Raw genomic sequence first — 17,961 nt, forward strand, 5'->3', positions numbered from 1 at the left:
AGTGTTAATTAAATAAATTGTGTTCCAAAGATGAACAAAATAGTCTTACGGGTTTTGAAAAACTTAAGGGTGAGTAATTAATGACAGAATTTTCATTTTTGGGTGAACTAACCCTTTAAGATTAGCTAGACATTTTCAACACAGACTGCAGAAATGACCAAAATGTGCATGATTATCATTGTTAATGTTGGTTAAAATTAGTAGCAAATGCATGTGTACAAGAAATGAGGCTGTCGTTATTTTAAATTGAAATTTAATATTGCATGTACAGAATTTAAAAGAAAAGGATACAAACACATTCAATTCTAAATGAGTTAAACCAATCTCAAGATTATTTACATTTAATATATAAGGAATATGACTATATTGTAATGTACTGTATTTTTCTTTAGAAACTAGATTAAATAATCACATTGAAATCACACTGAAAATATATTTCTAAAACCAATGCTATGAATATATAAAAAAAACAATACAAAAAATAAAATAAAAATTATATTCAATATCCAAAACCAGGTAACAAGGACTGAATATTTTGGCCTCTTTAATTGAAACTGTGTTCTTATCATGTATGTTGGTTCTAGATGACTGCAGAGCTGGAAACACAACACAAAAATCAGCTGAATGGGATGGAAGCTTTTCAGACTTATTTGACAAAAAAAATTACACTTGTTAATCTTTACACAAAACAATATGTAAAAGTAAAGTCAAACTGAATCCCTCTCTTACCCATCAGGGATATGACTCTGCATTGAGATGGCCATGTGGCTCTTGTGAATGCATTGTTGCCGGGCCTTTTAGGAAGAGTTTTCCTTTGTGGTCTTCTTTACTGCTGAGGAAATGATGGAGCAATCCATACAACAAGGGCCTAAAAACAAGAGGAATACAAAACACATAAAGGAATGGTTCACCAAAAAATGTTAATTCAGTTTTTAGAGTTTAAAAAAAAGCCCCTGGTCACCATTCAACTCACCCTCATGTGTTCCAAACCCAAAGACTTTTATTCATTTTTAAAACACAAATAAATATATTTTAAATTATATTTTGAATGAAATCTGAGATATTTCTGTCCCTGACAGCCCACGGAATTACTACTTTGATGCATAAAAATAGTAAAATTATTTAAATTAATTAAGATTGTAAAATGAATCCATATGAATTCAGCGTTTTATTTAACATTTTCTGAAGAGACACAATTACTTCATATGATGAGCAGATTGAATGTAGGCCTTTATACACATATACACATTAATCAACACACACATCAGTTGTGCTAAACGAAGATCAAGCATGCTCGCTTGACATGCGAGAACCAATGAGATTCATTCTCGTGTGTTATGCAGCACTTTTGAGCTTCCACAAGAACCAATGAGGTTCATTCTCGTGCATCAAGCAGGTTCGGTTGAGCTTCTGTTTATGTTCCCTGATCAATGTTTATGTGTGAACAAAAGTTAAATCTGTTCATCATATAAAGCGATTCGGTCTTTGCAGAAAACCAAACAAATAAATATAGTAAACAATAGGATAAAAAACATATTTCCTTGTTTTTGCCATAAAATTACACTTCATTGTACAGACAGTGTTTACTCTCTTTTTCCTGCTCTCTACCACTTAAACGCATACAGAACACACACCCGTTTGTACACTGCTCTGACAATTTTATCAGTAATTTAGTTCATCAACATGACATTTCTCACTAACAATGTAATAACGGTCGGTGCAGATAAACTTACAGTTTCTATTAGTAGAGACGCTAATGGACAGACAGACACAGGTAATTCATATATGCTTAATCTTTCTCTCTAATAACCGATTAATAACTGTATTACACAGAATAGGTTGCAGTGGAATGGAAAAACCTATTCTGTGTAATGCACGCGACACTAAACTTTCAACATTGCGCATGTGTCTCGCGTCCTTTGTAGCATCTCACACATGACACGCTGTTATAAAATGCTCAACTTAAAATCCCTATTGCCCCTAGGTTGACTTCATTCTTTCGCCGTTGACGTCAATGGGAACGCTCGGTCCATTTCTTTTACTGTCTATGCTTAAAATAAAGGTCAACTTTTTAAAAAACTTGGCTCTAGACCTTGCATTTTTTCAGCATCTCACGTTTTTAACAATAAAAACATGTTTTGTGTGGAACAGCCCTTAAGGTGAAAGTCTTACAGGTTTGGAACAACACGAAGTTGAGTAAATGACAAGTTTTTCACTTTTGGGTGAACTGTCCCCCTTTCACTTTCATTGTACAGAAAAGAGCGTCTTGGACATTCTTCGAAAATATCTCCTTTCATATTTCAAAGAAGAAAAAAGGTCAAAGTCAAGAGGTGAATAAATTATTAAAGTTTTTATTTTTGGGTGAAATAATCATTTAATATGCACTGAATAGAAGTTTTGGTGAGTATTCGAGTAACACCATAGATGTTGGTATTAGCAAGAAGCTCATTCATGTCTTATGCCGCCTTCACGTGCTATTGGAATTATTGTAAATACGAGTTTTCGAGGTAAAAATTGCACATGAACGCCCTCTGAAGTTGTGTTTACCACTGGAAAGTTCGTAAATAATTTTGATACCCAAGTTCCCGAAATAAGCGTGGCAAAACCGTTAAAAATGGCGGATGGGAGACGGAATTTCTGCTGTGGCAGGTGTTTTATTAGGTTTTTTCCTGCAACAGTTTCATTCTCTTGTCGTTAAAAGTAGTACATATTTACATACACGAATAATCATTTGAAGAACATTGTGTATTTTAAACACATTGAAAATCGCATCTAGTTGACCATCAATCCAGAATAGTGAGCAAGCTGACTATCTAGATAGTGTGGTAAAAGTAGGGATGTATGGCTGAAAACTATTAACATTTTAGTCTTTAAGCAGCCTTACCTTGTCTACATTATGCCTTTATTGTGAATGTGATTATTTATAAATATGCTTTCGTGTGGTGCTGCTAGTGTTTGCCAGTGATTCTGTGATTTTCTGGGACCGGGAAATGACTGAAATGGTTATAGTATAATGTTAAAATAAAATTTTCCCAAGACGCACAAAAAGTATGAACCTGGTGTCCTCCATTCTTTCCGACAACAAAGCACCTGAACACAACAAGCTCGTAATCCCGACTTCTTAAGTGGGAAGTAGGAAACTTTCGTAGCACGTGAAGGCAGCATTAGATACATCTGACTCGACTAGTACTGGACTAATGTTTTGGCTGACTTACCAAAAATCTCTAACAAACACTTACAAAGAGTTCCGAATGCAGTAGCAAAAATGCTTCCTCGTATTAGACCTCTGGAATCAAATCCAGCACTTAAATCACACTCACAGAGCTGATTTCAACAACCCCCTGTCCCTCTTATTAAATGTTTAATTGTCTCGATGGTATTGTGCCAACATTCCTTGCTGGGCGTATTTAAAACATGGCTGAAAATGTCAAGTCAGCTTTAAATCACTACTACATCCCAAGCTAGGATATCAGTCATACAGTCTTGTTAAACTAATTGTGCATTTGAATTTTTATAAAGTATCACACTCAAAGAAATCTTGTTTACTGGGGCTTTGATTAAATTTTCTAATGTACTTCTTATTTTTACCCATTCAGATTTATTTTCTTGTATCTCCTTACATGTGCATGTTTGACCTGCCACATGTGAACTGGCCCCAAAACTAACTAACTAAAACACACATTTTAGCCTTGTTATGAGTTGTTGCAGATCTGAGGTTGGTGTGGTGTAAACTGGTGTTCCTCAGGAATCAATCTGTCTTAACTTAATTTTTTTATGATACCCATATTTACACACATTCAAAGCCCAACGTTAATGTAACTGTGGCCTTTCTTTCTCAATGTATTTCTGAGATTTAAAAAAAATGGTTGTCTCAAAATTGTCTTTGTCTTAACAGTGACAATAATTAGGCTGTGCTCATCCCACCAGTTACTGGGTCTTTACTAATCTTGATTAGGACCAGGGATCATATCATTCCTATAATGGAGTCCTTACACTGGCTCCTTTTCAGGTTTCATGTTGATTTTAAAATCTCATGCTTTTTGTTTGAGCTTTTTACCCCTTATCCCTTTGATCTCCACTCCTCCAAAGCTGGTCTTTTAAAAGTACCACCAAATGTTTTAAACAAGGACACATAACACACACAGTTTCTGTCACTTTCATGTTAATCTTGAGTCCCTACAGAGTAGTATTGCATCCTTCATATTTCTGAAGAGTATTTAGTTTTATCAGAATTACAGATACGCAGTACCGATTCTTTGGGAAAACAGCCGAGCTTGTGAAGGCGTGCCGTGGGCGGAGCTGAAGTCAGAGCACACACACAATGCATCATGGCATTATCCCTGGATAACTTTCGATTCACTAAATGTTTGTGCTGTTTACATTATATGCACGCAAATGCCAAATGCCAAAAAAACAAATATTTGATGTAGTTTCAATCACCGCCTGCGGTTTCGACTAGTGACCGGGAACAAACAAACACACTTGCAGAAATCCGGAGGCTTCCGGAACCCGAATGAAGCTCATTGATGCACTGTAAAAAATATTTCAAAAATAAGGGTTGCCTTAAATTTTGTTCCTTAAGTTCATTGAAATTAACAATTTGAGTTAGTACAATGAACATTTGTGAGGATCGAAAACCTTTATTCAAATATTATTAAAAGATTTTGTAGCATATTGGGTAATTGTGTGTTTTATTTGTGATGATGCAGTGAAGCATGCCAAATTGTGCTATTTTTATGATTTATCAAATGTTTTATCTGGTTCAAATACAACAATATTTTGAGTTTCTATTTATTAAACCAATTTTTTTCATTGTATCAACTCAAAATTTTAATTTCAATAAACTCAAAATTAAGGCAACCAGGTTACTTACTTTTTTAAGTTAAATAATCAACAATATTTTTTTACAGTGTGGATGAGCTCTCGCTCGGCTTGATGCTCAAACCCCCCTCTGCCCTCTGAGATTAGGCAAGCGGAAACTCTTTAAAATCTTCCCCTAAAACAAATTTTTTAGGGTAGCTTTTATTTGATTACTTTGTAACTTTTTTGTCTATTTACTTCTGAAATTGTTTCTGGAAAGGCACTATAGAAAAGTTTATTATAATAAAACCATGTATATGATCATCAAATCTTTGAAATAGAAGAACATAAGCACTGGTCCAACAGATAAAGTGTCAGTTATATTAAAAGGTTAGTTCACCAAAAAATCTAATTGATGTCATGACTCTAAATGACCCTAATGTCATTCCACACCCGTAAGACCTCCATTCATCTCGGGAAACACAGTTTAAGATATTTTATATTTAGTCAGAGAGATTCTGCCTCTCCATTGAAAACGTATGCATAGTATACGGCCCCTTTCCAGAAGGAACAGAAAGGGAATAAAAACATCATCACAGTAGTCCATATGTGACATCAGTTAGTTAATTAGAATCTCTTGAAGCATCGAAAATACATTTTGGTCCAAAAATAACAAAAACAACGACTTTATTCAGCATTGTCTTCTCTTCCGCGTTTGTTTTCAATCCTCAAAGATTCGAATGGTTATGAATCAGCGTATTCAGATCACCAATATCTCGTGATTTTAGCAGTTTGACACACGATCCGAATCATGAATCAAAACGCTGATTCATGACCGCTTGAATCTTTGTTTGATGATTGAAAACAGAAGAGAAGAGAAGAGAAGACAATGCTGAATAAAGTCGTAGTTTTTGTTATTTTTGGACCAAAATGTACTTTCGATGCTTAAAGAGATTCTAATCAACGAACTGATGTCACATATGATTTGATTTAATGGTTTATTTAAAAGGGGACAGTGCAATTTCATAAAACACATGAACAAACATGGTTAAAAAAGCCAGAATTAGCCAAAAGGCTATTTTTCATCTGTAGTCCCCTGGCCAAGATGTAAAAAAAGCATTAAAATACAAACAAAAATATACATTTACAAGTCTACGGCAAATTGACTACAATATAAATGACACTGTAAAATAACTAAAGGTACATTGTACCTGTTACAATAATCAGACACACAAAAAACACATATGGACTACTTGCATGATGCTTTATTACCCCTCTGGACATGGACAGTATTGTGTGCATACACTTTTAATGGAGGAAAAGAAAAGCTCTCGGACTAAATATAAAATATCTTAAACTGTGTTCCGAAGATGAACAGAGGTCTTACGGATGTGGAACGACATTAGGGTGAGTCATTGATGACATAAATTAGATTTTTGGGTGACCCTCTGGCACAAAACTCCATCCCACTGACCTTAGGCCTCCTGTAAGTTACATGTAAGTTACTACTGTAGTGTACAGTGCAATTCACTTTGTAAACGCTATTTTAAAAAGTGCTCTAATGAATAAAGTTTTACTTATTTGTCAAAAATCATACTTACACTGATTTGGCACTTGAATCTTCTGCAACATTGAGCTCATTGGCCATGAACTGACGGTCCAGGGGAACTTCAGGCTGACCTGATTCTGATACATCATTTTAAACAAATCAACCTACAAATGTTTGTTTTTATAATGCATTTCCCATTAATATGTGCATAATAAGAGACCACATGAGCATATTATGGTCTTCCTGCAGGGCTCATCTGCTCACCTGCGGTCAGCACTGAAGCTGTATATCGATACTTGTTGAACTCCAGGTATTCTCGGATCAGTTCATTGATCAGCAGGTTCTCGTGGGACAGAGGCGGGCGAGGCGTGCTCTGATCGTCCAGCGCGCTGAACACCTCGGCCCGGATCCTCGCCTTCAGCTGCCCGAGGACTCCACGGGCCTCCAGCGTCTCCGTTAAGGCTGTATAGATTCGAAATGTGAGAGAATCTGAGACAGCAGTAGATTATTAATGTGAGAAATAAAAAGCGAGAGAGAGAGAGCAGGGCTAATTTACAAAACTGTGGACAGATTTAGTGGTTTGGTTTAACAGTTAAACGTCTAACAACATTAATATGAAACGAAATGACGGTAGACTTGACATATAACAAACAATCAGAATAATCATAAAATGGATTAAATGCAATGTTTGAGTTTAAGCTCACCGCTTTTCAACTCTGTGATGGTTGCCATTGAAACCCTTCTGCACTTCTCAGACGCTTTCGCTAGAGGTCCTCACCTCACTCCTCAGTTTACGCTTACTTCAAATACAGTTGGACATGCTTAGTCATTCCACTCTAGCGAGGGACCTTACTAGGGCACCAAATAACGGGTGCACAGAGCTTTGAGCTAAAGCAGTAGGCCTAGTGGTAGTAATATATACACAATAAATCTTCATAATGTTTTTCAAAAGCGAAATCAAATACACTCTTTAAAATAAAGTAGATTTTTAAACCTTTATTATGTCTCTTTAAAATAATAACAAAACAAATACAGTACATCTTTGAAAAACACATACATAAATGAATGAATGAATGAATAAATAAATAAATAAATCTATTTGGTTCATCAACATATACTGCAAGTAATTAAGAGAGTTTTGGGGGTGCTCTTTTTTTCTTTTTACGGAAAAAATAGGACCAGTTATAACATTGTCGTCGATGACGTAAGGGCCACGTGACGTCATTCGGAAGTGAAGGTCGAGTGGAAAATCTTCAGCATGCGAAACTCTTTGCTCGCTTTTGTCCCGGAAGAACAAGACTTTTCATCGTGTCAGTTGTCGTCACCCTTTCGTGCCAAAACAACTTTCTAGACCAGGCTGTAAAATGGCTGGAACAGCTTTAAAAAGACTCATGGCCGAATACAAACGTAAGTCACTTAATGCCAATTATATTTCAAACGTAGCGCAGTGTTAGTGCTTGTGAAATGTGGGTTTTACGCTGGTTAGGTAGCAACAGTTTGGCAGCTGTTGTTTTCCCCTCAAACAGACACCGATACTTCCAGAAACTTCGCTAACTTCTGCTGACAGAATGAATATTAACACCATGTAAGGCAACAGAAATCAACAGAAGTCTCACCGAACAAAAAGAAACAGACTCGAAATTAATTTCTTATTTTCTGTAATATGTAGTGTTGTCACTGCATTAAACTGTGTGATGATGATTTCTTATTTTATATACTTATTGTTCAGCATATTTGCATGCACACAGTTAATTATTCTCAACTCCTTTCTTTATTTCCAGAACTTACTCTGAACCCTCCAGAGGGGATTGTGGCAGGTAAGAAATAGGGCAGTTACTGAACTGCTCCATTGACCTGGTTTTTACTATCGAGTACTTAGAATCTTAATAATAGTATAACTTAAATCATCTATTAATTTATCTATGTTATAAGATAAGTGTTTAAAGACATCTATTTGTTTTCAATACATTTATGTGTTTAATCCCTACAGGGCCTGTAAATGAGGAGAATTTCTTCGAATGGGAGGCTCTGATTATGTAAGTATTATTTTGTTTAGTGTCAGTGTTGTGTGGGTGAGAAAATGTGTTTCTTGAAATTGAAGTGACTGTTTCAGTTCAGACTGAACTCTGCCATGTCTAGTGTGACCCAGCAGAGAGGGCCAATAGTCCATACCTTGATTTTACTCGTTCAATACAATACATCTTTTATTATTCTTAATTAGCCAGTGAATGATATGACCATTGACAGCCAGTCAGAATCCATCCTGAGCTCAAGAATTTAAAAGCAAAATGGAAATGTTTTGGATTTTAGTAAGAATATGTGACCCGTCACGGAAACCAGGGACACAAGTCGGCAGCTCTACTATTGAGAAAAATGAGAAAGAAGCATTTTTTTTTTCAAATTATGTGATTTTCGTTTTTTTGCAGAATCTGTTAGTTGAAATCACGAAGAAGCCTCTCCGTGTTTGAGATGGCATTAATTGTATATTTAAAAGCGTATATTTTGAGGTTGAAATCGCCTTGTTTTGTCTGTGTGTATTTCCATACTGGCTTTGTTATTGCCCCGCCCTCCAAGGTACGCGTGGCTAATTATTTATGCAGCGCTCTGGCCGGCTGTAGAGATGATTTGAGCGACGATGAAAGCGGTATAATAAGACTGGATAATACCCTAATCTACAACTGAGCGAAGATGAAGAGGAAGAATGTATCAGACAGACGTCAGACAGAAATCAGAGGCTATCGAACATATCAAATGTTACTTATCAATAGTAACATTTGACAGGGATAAAGGCAGAGAAACTGCTCAAATCTGTAACCGTGGCTATAGTGTAGTGGTAAGACGCATGTCTTCAAGTTGACGCAACTCGATCAGAGGATCGAATCTGCCTTTTGCCACACTCTCTCTACTCCGTTTTCCCATCACATATCAGATCGGAAAGGTGTTTGTTTTCAAAAAGAATTGAGAAAATTTTAGTGGAAAAAAAGCATCTAACATGTGTTTATTAATAAGTATTTCTCGGTTAGAGTGTGTGACAAAAGGCGGATTCGAAGCACTGATCGATATGCGTCAACTTAATGACATGCGCCTTACCTCTACACTACAGCCACGGTTAAGGACTGTACCTATTTCTCTGTCTTTATCCCCTTCAAACAGACGCACAGTACATCCACTAAGAATTAGGGCCGATAGTGGCCTTAAGCTCATCCAGAGTGTTGGGTCTTGCGTCTCTCAACTTTCTCTTCACAATATCCCACAGATTCTTCAATGGGGTTCAGGTCAGGAGAGTTGGCAGGCCAATTGAGCGCAGTAATACCATGATCAGTAAACCATTTACCAGTGGCTTTGGCACTGTGAGCAGGTGCCAGGTCGTGCTGAAAAATGAAATCTTCATCTCCATAAAGCTTTTCAGCAGATGGAAGCATGAAGTGCTCCAAAATCTCCTGATAGCTAGCTGCATTGACCCTGCCCTTGATAAAACACAGTGGACCAACATCAGCAGCTGACATGGCACCCCAGACCCTCACTGACTGTGGGTACTTGACACTGGACTTCAGGCATTTTGGCATTTCATGTGCACAGTGGCTCTGGATGTTTCTACTCCAGACTCAGTCCACTGCTTCCACAGGTCCCCCAAGGTCTGGAATTGGTCCTTCTCCACAATCTTCCTCAGGGTCCTGTCACCTCTTCTCGTTGTGCAGCGTTTTTTGCCACACTTTTTACTTCCCTCAGACTTCCGACTGAGGTGCCTTGATACAGCACTCTGGGAACAGCCTATTCGTTCAGAAATTTCTTTCTGTGTCTTACCCTCTCGCTTGAGGGTGTCAATGATGGCCTGCTGGACAGGGTCTGGTCGGCAGTCTTACCCATGATTGCGGTTTTGAGTAATGAACCAGGCTGGGAGTTTTTAAAAGCCTCAGGAATCTTTTGCAGGTGTTTAGAGTTAATTCGTTGATTCAGATGATTAGGTTAATAGCTCGTTTAGAGAACCTTTCCATGATATGCTAATTTTTTGAGATTGGGTTTTCATGAGCTGTATGCCAAAATCATCAGTATTAAAACAATAAAAGACCTGAAATATTTCAGTTGGCGTGCAATGAATCTAAAATATATGAAAGTTTAATTTTTATCATTATGGAAAAATGAACTTTATCACAATATGCTAATTTTTTGAGAAGGACCTGTAAATTGTTGTGGTATTGAATTATAAACATCAACCATGACTGTTGACATTTTTTATCTGTGGGAAAGGGAAAAAAAGTCCTCTCGTCTCCTGATAAATGATCCCCAACGCGTCACGGTTGGGTTTTATTGAGAAGCACGAGGCAATGGTGTTTTAGACTCATTATGTGATGTCCATGTACTGAACTCTTATTATTTCACTATGGCAAGGTTAATTAAATGTTTCATTCTAGGGCACCGTTAAATGTGCTTTATAAATAAACTGACCTTGACCTATGTTAAACCGGGAAACAGTTACACTGACGAGTAGATGATATTACAAGCAATGCCATACACCAACATAAATTTCGCACTTTTCAAACTACACATCCTCCGCTGATTAAGTTTAATGTTTTGCTTTAGTAACAGTTTAAAGGTGCAGTATGTATATTTTTTTAGATTGCAAGAGCTTCGCAACAAACTTGACAGAGATGCTTTTCTTGCATGTGTTTTATTAGGCAGGTGAGCAACGTATATAAAATGAATCAATGTTTTGTAACTCAGTATGATGTTCTAATGTTATGTACTTCGTCTCATACAGCCAACAAACTAGCACACAGAATAAGATTATAACTTACACACTCTATGAATAGTAATTCAGAACTTGCGGGTAGTTCGGTAGAATGAAATGTCCTCATTTTTTTATATCCCCTGAGACTCAACCATGTGGCGATGATATTTGTCTTTTATTAGTAATCGCGCCCTGCTTCATACCACAGTAATGTTAAAGAACGAATGCATTCACTCATCCATAAATGAGTTTTAAAGAGGTTAGCGACCCCTAGCATCGAAAGAATACATATTGTAGCTTTAATATTAAATCTAAAAGGGGAATCTATTAGACTGTGGCTGCCAAATGCAGCTTTTTTTTTTAAGCTCAATGACTCTGGCCAAGCTGTGATATAAACAAAAAGCTATTGGCTATTTAAAAAAAGGGGAGAAGCTACCTGATATGCCCCACACTGTATTTTCTGTTTCAGTGGAAATTACGTCCTGTGTGTTTCAAGGCACTTCAGTGGTCCTTTAAAGCAACAGACGACATAATGAACAGGCAAAAACATAGCAGAATGGAAAAATAACAACGGTTACCTGAAAAGAAACACAATCTATATTTTATTCCATACCTCTCGTCAGTCTAGAATCGAATAAACACCCTTTTTTTATACACACACACACACACACACACACACACACACACACACACACACACACACACACACACACAGCACAACATATTCACTAGCATTTAGACACTAAATGGGGACATTAAGTGATGATAACTGATTATGGATAAGACCAAACAATGTGTCCTCCGGTAAACCAAACTGGTGGTTAGATCAGTGGTTTTGACCGATAAGCTTTTAAGTGAAACTACCGGTAAGTGCCAAGCAAAATAAGGAACAGTGTCCCTAGCAACTCCCCGACAGCTGTTCCACAGATACGGAACTGCGTTTGTTTGATGCGCTCCCCATCATGATTACCGATCAATATCTGCCCATAGAAACAGTATTTGATAGACAGCTGGATATAGTTAGTAAAGAAAGAGATTTGCATGTTAAATGGGCCTTTGATTCCATGAAGTTCTGCCAATGCTGTCAGGAGTGGTGGATGAATTTGTGATTTATGGTGCTGTGTGGTTTTATGATTGTTTATGAAGATAAAGTGATGAATTGTTTTATTTTTTATGTTTATGTATGCATTTTATGCTGAAGATGGTAAATGTTTTTACTTACAAACAAACATTTGGAATATTGTTTGTCCTCAAGACCTCAACCAAAAAATGCATTTAGACATATTAGTACATTTGCGTTATTTATTTTTTTTATTCCGGAGAGACTTCCTCTGTGCACTCTATAGGTTCATCTAATTCCTGACTATTATATTCTGAAAAATGTATTGTAGAGTGAACCACTCTGAAAAGATGCCTGTGTAAATCAGTGTAAATGTGCTTTAAAAATCGTAATAAAACTACTGTATGCTAAGGATTTGTGGGCAATATAGTAATAGCTTATCCAGCCATCCAGACATTATAGCTGCTGCTTGGGGGGTTCGAGGGGTTACTACTGGAATGCTTCATTTCATTGTTTCTTTATTAGCTCTGTTGCAACACAGTGTGCTATAGACCAATGAATAAATGGCTGTCCTGTTAGTCTGGATATGTTGCAGTGTTTAAAAAATCTCTTTGTTTTCTTATTTTAGGGGACCAGAGGACACTTGTTTTGAGGGCGGTGTGTTCCCTGCCATCCTTAGTTTTCCCTCAGACTACCCCCTTAGCCCACCCAAGATGAGGTTCACCTGTGACATGTTTCATCCAAACAGTGAGTGGACTTTATTCTGGACTACACATTCATCATTCAGACATTTTGTGAGGGGGTTGGTGACTCAAATATTCATCATGAATGTCAGATTGCTTCTGTGTAATTGTTTTATGTTACAGTTATTTATGACATTTTGGTGTTATTATATAATTAATTATTGAAGTAACTGGAGAATATACAATGTTCACAATACAATGTGTTTCTCAGCCTTTTTTTTTTTTATCTGGAGGATATTTCACTTCTCACATACACCAATCGGGAATAACATTATGACCACTGACAGGTGGATCTCTTCATCATGGCACCTGTTAGTGGGTGGGATATATTAGTCAGCAAGTGATCATTTTGTCATCTAAGTTGATGTGTTAGAAGTAGGAAAAAATGGGCAAGTGTAAGGATTTAAGCAAGTTTGACAAGGGCCACATTGTGATGGCATTGTGACTGGGTCAGAGCATCTATAAAACTGCAGCTCTTGTGAGGTGGGGTGTTCCTGGTCTGCAGTGTTCAGTATCTGTCAAAAGTGGTCCAAGGATAGAACAGTGATGAACCGGAGACTGGGTCATGGGCGCAAAGGCCCGTTGATGCACGTGGGTGCATCAGTTTCTATCAGAACCAATGCTGGTTCTGATAAAGGTGTCAGAATGCATCGCAGTTTGTTGCGTATGGGGCTGTATAGCTCCAGACCAGTCAGGGTGTTCATGCTGACCCCTGTCTACTGCCAAAAGCACCAAAAGTGGGGACGTGAGCATCAGAACTGGACCACAGAGCCGTGGAAATAGGTGGCCTGGTCTGATAAATCACATTTTCTTTTACTTCACGTGGATGGTTGGGTGCGTCTCTTACATGCATATATTGACTTTCAAAACGGTCAGATATTAGGATTTACAGTGTTGGGGAGCCTCCAGGAGCAGGTTCGAGAAACAATTTTCTAATGCACTTACAGCCCATAGACACAAAGAGTGTAAACTGACCTACAGGATCGGAGTCCTAAAGTTTCTTTATGGTTAGGGCATTTCCTCTGGTCCTGTTAGTGGATGTGTGGACAGGGAAGTGGGCCCAGATAAAGGTCTTCCTGCAGGCCACAGATAGCAGCAGACCAGCCTGCAGTCCTCTGATGGTGCCGGGGCTCTGGAGGCGGTTATCAGAGCTGGACGGCTCAGATTCTGATCACTGTCCTCAGCTGTGGGGAGAAAGAGGAGATAACATCAGCCCGGCTGTTGGGTGGCTGATACCGTGCAGTGTGGGGGTGGTTTCATTCAGGCCTGATCCAGGGTTAATAATCTCATCTTTATTTGTGTGCTAGACAATTTTAAGAGATTAATCTGTGTTCTTTTGATTCTTTGAAGGCCCTGGCCTGACATCTGTTCATAATTGGCCTGACAGCTTTTTACTGCCTTTTTTCATTTAATTGGGGGAATAGTTCATTCTGTGGGATGAAATGCAATGTATTGAACCATAATGTTATAATCAGTATGTTTCAACTGGAGCATAAAAGAGTCACAGACAAAAATGCAGATATGATCAAGTCGAAAGTTTATTCAAATGTATTCAATCAGCCAGCAGTGACGACAGTAAAGATGTCTAGAGGACAAAGGGCAAGAGAAATCTCATAGCATAACTTCATCTCTGTGTGTTTTCTGCAGTCTATCCAGACGGACGTGTGTGTATCTCAATCCTGCACGCACCCGGTGATGATCCCATGGGCTATGAGAGCAGTGCTGAGAGGTGGAGTCCCGTGCAGAGCGTGGAGAAGATCTTGCTGTCTGTGGTCAGCATGCTTGCCGGTCAGTCACCATTCACTTAAGGATGAATGAACTTTTTCAAAGTTGTGTTGTTTTGGTGACTGTGGCAGCCATTTTAGTGTGTGTGTGTGTGTGTTTGTATATATATATACATATATACATACATACTAGGGGTGTCCATGGTTAACCGATTGACCGATTAACCGGTAAAAAATGCTTAACCGAGTGAAACATTTTGCTCGGTTAAGTGGCGTCAATGACGTGCTTTGAATTTAGTTGTAATATATTTTTGCACCCCTAGAAACCACCAGAGCGCTCCCAACATTTGTAATATCCACAAGAAGAAGTCATGACCAGCTTTCTAAGCGGGCAAAGAAAGCGTGGGTGCACTTTAAAAATGAGAGTGACGGGGCAAAATGCAAGGATTGCAATGCAGTGCTTACCGCATTTCCGCAAGTCGCTCCGGTGTATAGGTCGTATCAGTCAAAAAATGTGTCATGAAGAGGAAAATAACATAAGTCGCACTGGACTATAAGTCGCATTAGGGCAGAAGCAGAGCGGGAGCCGCGCGCGCTGTGGATAACTGAGCAGAAGAAAGAAAGTTTGAAGTGAGAAACTTGTGAATGACTAGAGAAAAGCAGAGGTTACTTTAACTGTAATGAAGAAAACAAAAAAGCTAATCGCGGACTGAAAGCAAGATGGCCAGAGCTGAAGGGACGAGTCCACTGATGCTTGAACTCTGCCGGGAGAGGCTCAGCCGCGCGAGTCAAACGCTGTGTGAATCGTTCTCGGCTGCATATTTTACTACGTGCCCAATCATGCAGCCGCCCTCGCGGCCACTCGCATTGCTCTGTGAACTGTATCTCACGCTTCTCATCCTAATTTAACGAAACTCAGCGTACGCCTCACAGACATGAAATATATCTTAAGAAAGCTTGAAATGTCTTAACAATTTAAAACGAAAAGAAATAGGCAACTCTCTGATTGTGTAATCCATGATGTGCATTTCTCTCTATAGGCGCGTTTACTACGGAGATGGCGGTCGTCAAATTAATAAACTAAAAATAACCCTGACGCACACTATGGTTAACCGAGTATTAACCGCTAAGGGCCTCGGTTAACGGTTAATGAAAAACTTGAAAACGTGCAGCCCTAATACATACATACATGCATACACACACGTACATTAAAATGTATTCATATTAAATTTCAAGATAATTTGTTGTAACTTTACACACACACACAAACACAATTCTCTATTCCAATTTCAATTCTACAGCTTAAACTACCTGCCTGACTAATATAAATTTAAAACATTAAAAGCAAGTAACAGTATTTTTCAGGTAGAGACACTGCATAACGTAATCAAATGTAAAATAACACTGCATATTCTTTGCTGTATAAATGAAACATAGATTAACCCTTTCCCCAGTGTTTTTAAAAAGCGTTTTTGTCCATTAACACCCCTAATGCAGTAACATTATATCGTTTTTGTTTAAATGTTTAATGTTGATGATCACGTTATTTTACATATTCATCTGCTTGCATACACTTGTTTTACTGCATCTTTCTCACGTGTGTTTTAATAAAGGAGATTCAGTACTCATTCAGAAGATGCGTAATAGTGCCCCCCTAGAGTCTGACAGTGAAAACATGGAGAAACAAAAAATGTTGTGTTTGGCAGGAAAGCGTTTTCTCACAAATAACAGAAAATGTCATGTTTGGCGGGGAAAGAGTTAAAGTTTCGAGAGAAGTCGAGAGCAGTTTTAAAAAAATATATTTTTTTGTTTGATTAACATTAAAAACAGACAGAAGAAATATTAGACTGCTGTCACTGTAAGAGCTAATGCATGGATCCAATATACTGTCTTTCTCGACTGTTTACATTCACTCAAGCCATAAGCGGCTGTGTTTACTAGGATACTATAATGACAAAGAAATGATAGGGAATCCAGTGACAATCCTCCATCTATGTAAATAATTGATTTGGAATGTTTTAATACCTTTTATAATTTACATCTCATTAGTGCATATCCTTAATTAATTGTAAATAATCATCTATTTCCTTCTGCAGAGCCCAATGATGAGAGCGGCGCAAACGTGGATGCCTCTAAGATGTGGCGTGAGGACAGAGAGCAGTTCAACCGACTAGCTAAGCAGATTGTGCGCAAATCGCTTTGTCTCTGACTCTCCTGTGTACAGACACACTCTCACACTCCAGGACAGTGAGGATTGAGGTTTATGAGGATACAAACTCCCAAGAGTGAGTGTTGTAGTGTGCTACCCCCCCTACCTCCACCAGTGTGAGCACTTTATTCCCATCCAGGCTTTCATACTCTCTTCCCAGTCTTCCCCTCTCCTGTGATTGGGTGGATGCGTGGACAAATGGCTTTTGCTGAATACGGCAAAATGTCATGCGTTCACCGGACAGTGTTTTAATAGAGAGTTAAGTCACTGAAACCTTTTTTTTTTTTTTTTTTTTTTTTACAGCCATTTTAAGCTGCCGGTTTGTCTATCATGTCTGTCAAATGTCTATATAGATCCATGAGATAACCAGTGGAATGCAGCTTTGGTTTCATGACAGTATGCTGATGCATGCTTTAATGCCTCCTAATAAAATGCATTGCGAGGAAAATCATACGAGGCAGTGACTATCACATCCACTTAATTGTTTATGAACATATATTTCCGGTCTTTTAGGAATGTGGAAAAAGATCATATGTATTGATGGAGATTTAATAAATGTTTTAATTACAAACATTTGATTACATTTTAATATGAAAAAAAAAACATTGAAATTTGGTAATTCACAGATAAGTCAGTGTTTTGTTAAATGTAACTTTTTGCATTTATTGATGTTTTTAGATTCTGCAGCAGCAAGCTGGAGTTGTCCAGCCTTCTGCAGAAAGTCAGACCAAAATAATAGATTGATTTAAACCACCATCATTTAATTTTAAAAATGTTTAATTTCTTTATTTGGTATGTTGCCTTTCATCTGTTCTCAAGGATTGTGTAGCCAAATAAAGTCAATAAGTGTTTGTGATTTATGAACGTCTTGTTATTTTGTTAATGTCTATGAAACCAAAATCACATTTCTGTTGTTGCTCCAGCGCAGATGGAGGAAAATGGCACAGAAGGAAAGTGTCAAATATGTGGGGAAACATTTGCATCTTAATTCATAGGTCATGGGATACAGTAGGATAGAGTAAGCTTCCAGTTTACTACCAGTTTGTTGAAAATGCTTTATTTCGTTTCAAATTAAGCTCTTTATCTGCCATTTAAAAAATGTCATTTTGATATGCAATTTTTCTTGTTGTCTTGTCTCTCAATCATA

The 17,961-nt window shown here is 37.8% G+C and overlaps 2 protein-coding genes across 2 annotated transcripts; one reads left to right on the forward strand and one right to left on the reverse strand.

Moving 5' to 3' along the window:
• Positions 1-273: 273 nt before the first annotated feature.
• On the reverse strand, positions 274-7,184 carry cep20 (centrosomal protein 20). Its single transcript, XM_067458285.1, has 5 exons — positions 7,054-7,184; positions 6,614-6,811; positions 6,402-6,486; positions 730-868; positions 274-596 (listed from the first exon to the last, which is right to left on the reverse strand). Exons 1-4 carry the CDS (start codon positions 7,079-7,081, stop codon positions 733-735), a joined length of 447 nt encoding a protein of 148 aa, XP_067314386.1. The 5' UTR covers positions 7,082-7,184; the 3' UTR covers positions 274-596; positions 730-732.
• A 437-nt stretch (positions 7,185-7,621) lies between these two features.
• ube2g2 (ubiquitin-conjugating enzyme E2G 2 (UBC7 homolog, yeast)) lies at positions 7,622-17,674 on the forward strand. The gene is made up of 6 exons (XM_067459052.1): positions 7,622-7,756; positions 8,131-8,166; positions 8,340-8,385; positions 12,767-12,885; positions 14,529-14,669; positions 16,702-17,674. Exons 1-6 carry the CDS (start codon positions 7,714-7,716, stop codon positions 16,812-16,814), a joined length of 498 nt encoding a protein of 165 aa, XP_067315153.1. The 5' UTR covers positions 7,622-7,713; the 3' UTR covers positions 16,815-17,674.
• Positions 17,675-17,961: the final 287 nt, after the last annotated feature.

The sequence above is a fragment of the Pseudorasbora parva genome, chromosome 12 (genome assembly GCF_024679245.1).
Source record: "Pseudorasbora parva isolate DD20220531a chromosome 12, ASM2467924v1, whole genome shotgun sequence".
NCBI lineage: Eukaryota > Metazoa > Chordata > Actinopteri > Cypriniformes > Gobionidae > Pseudorasbora > Pseudorasbora parva.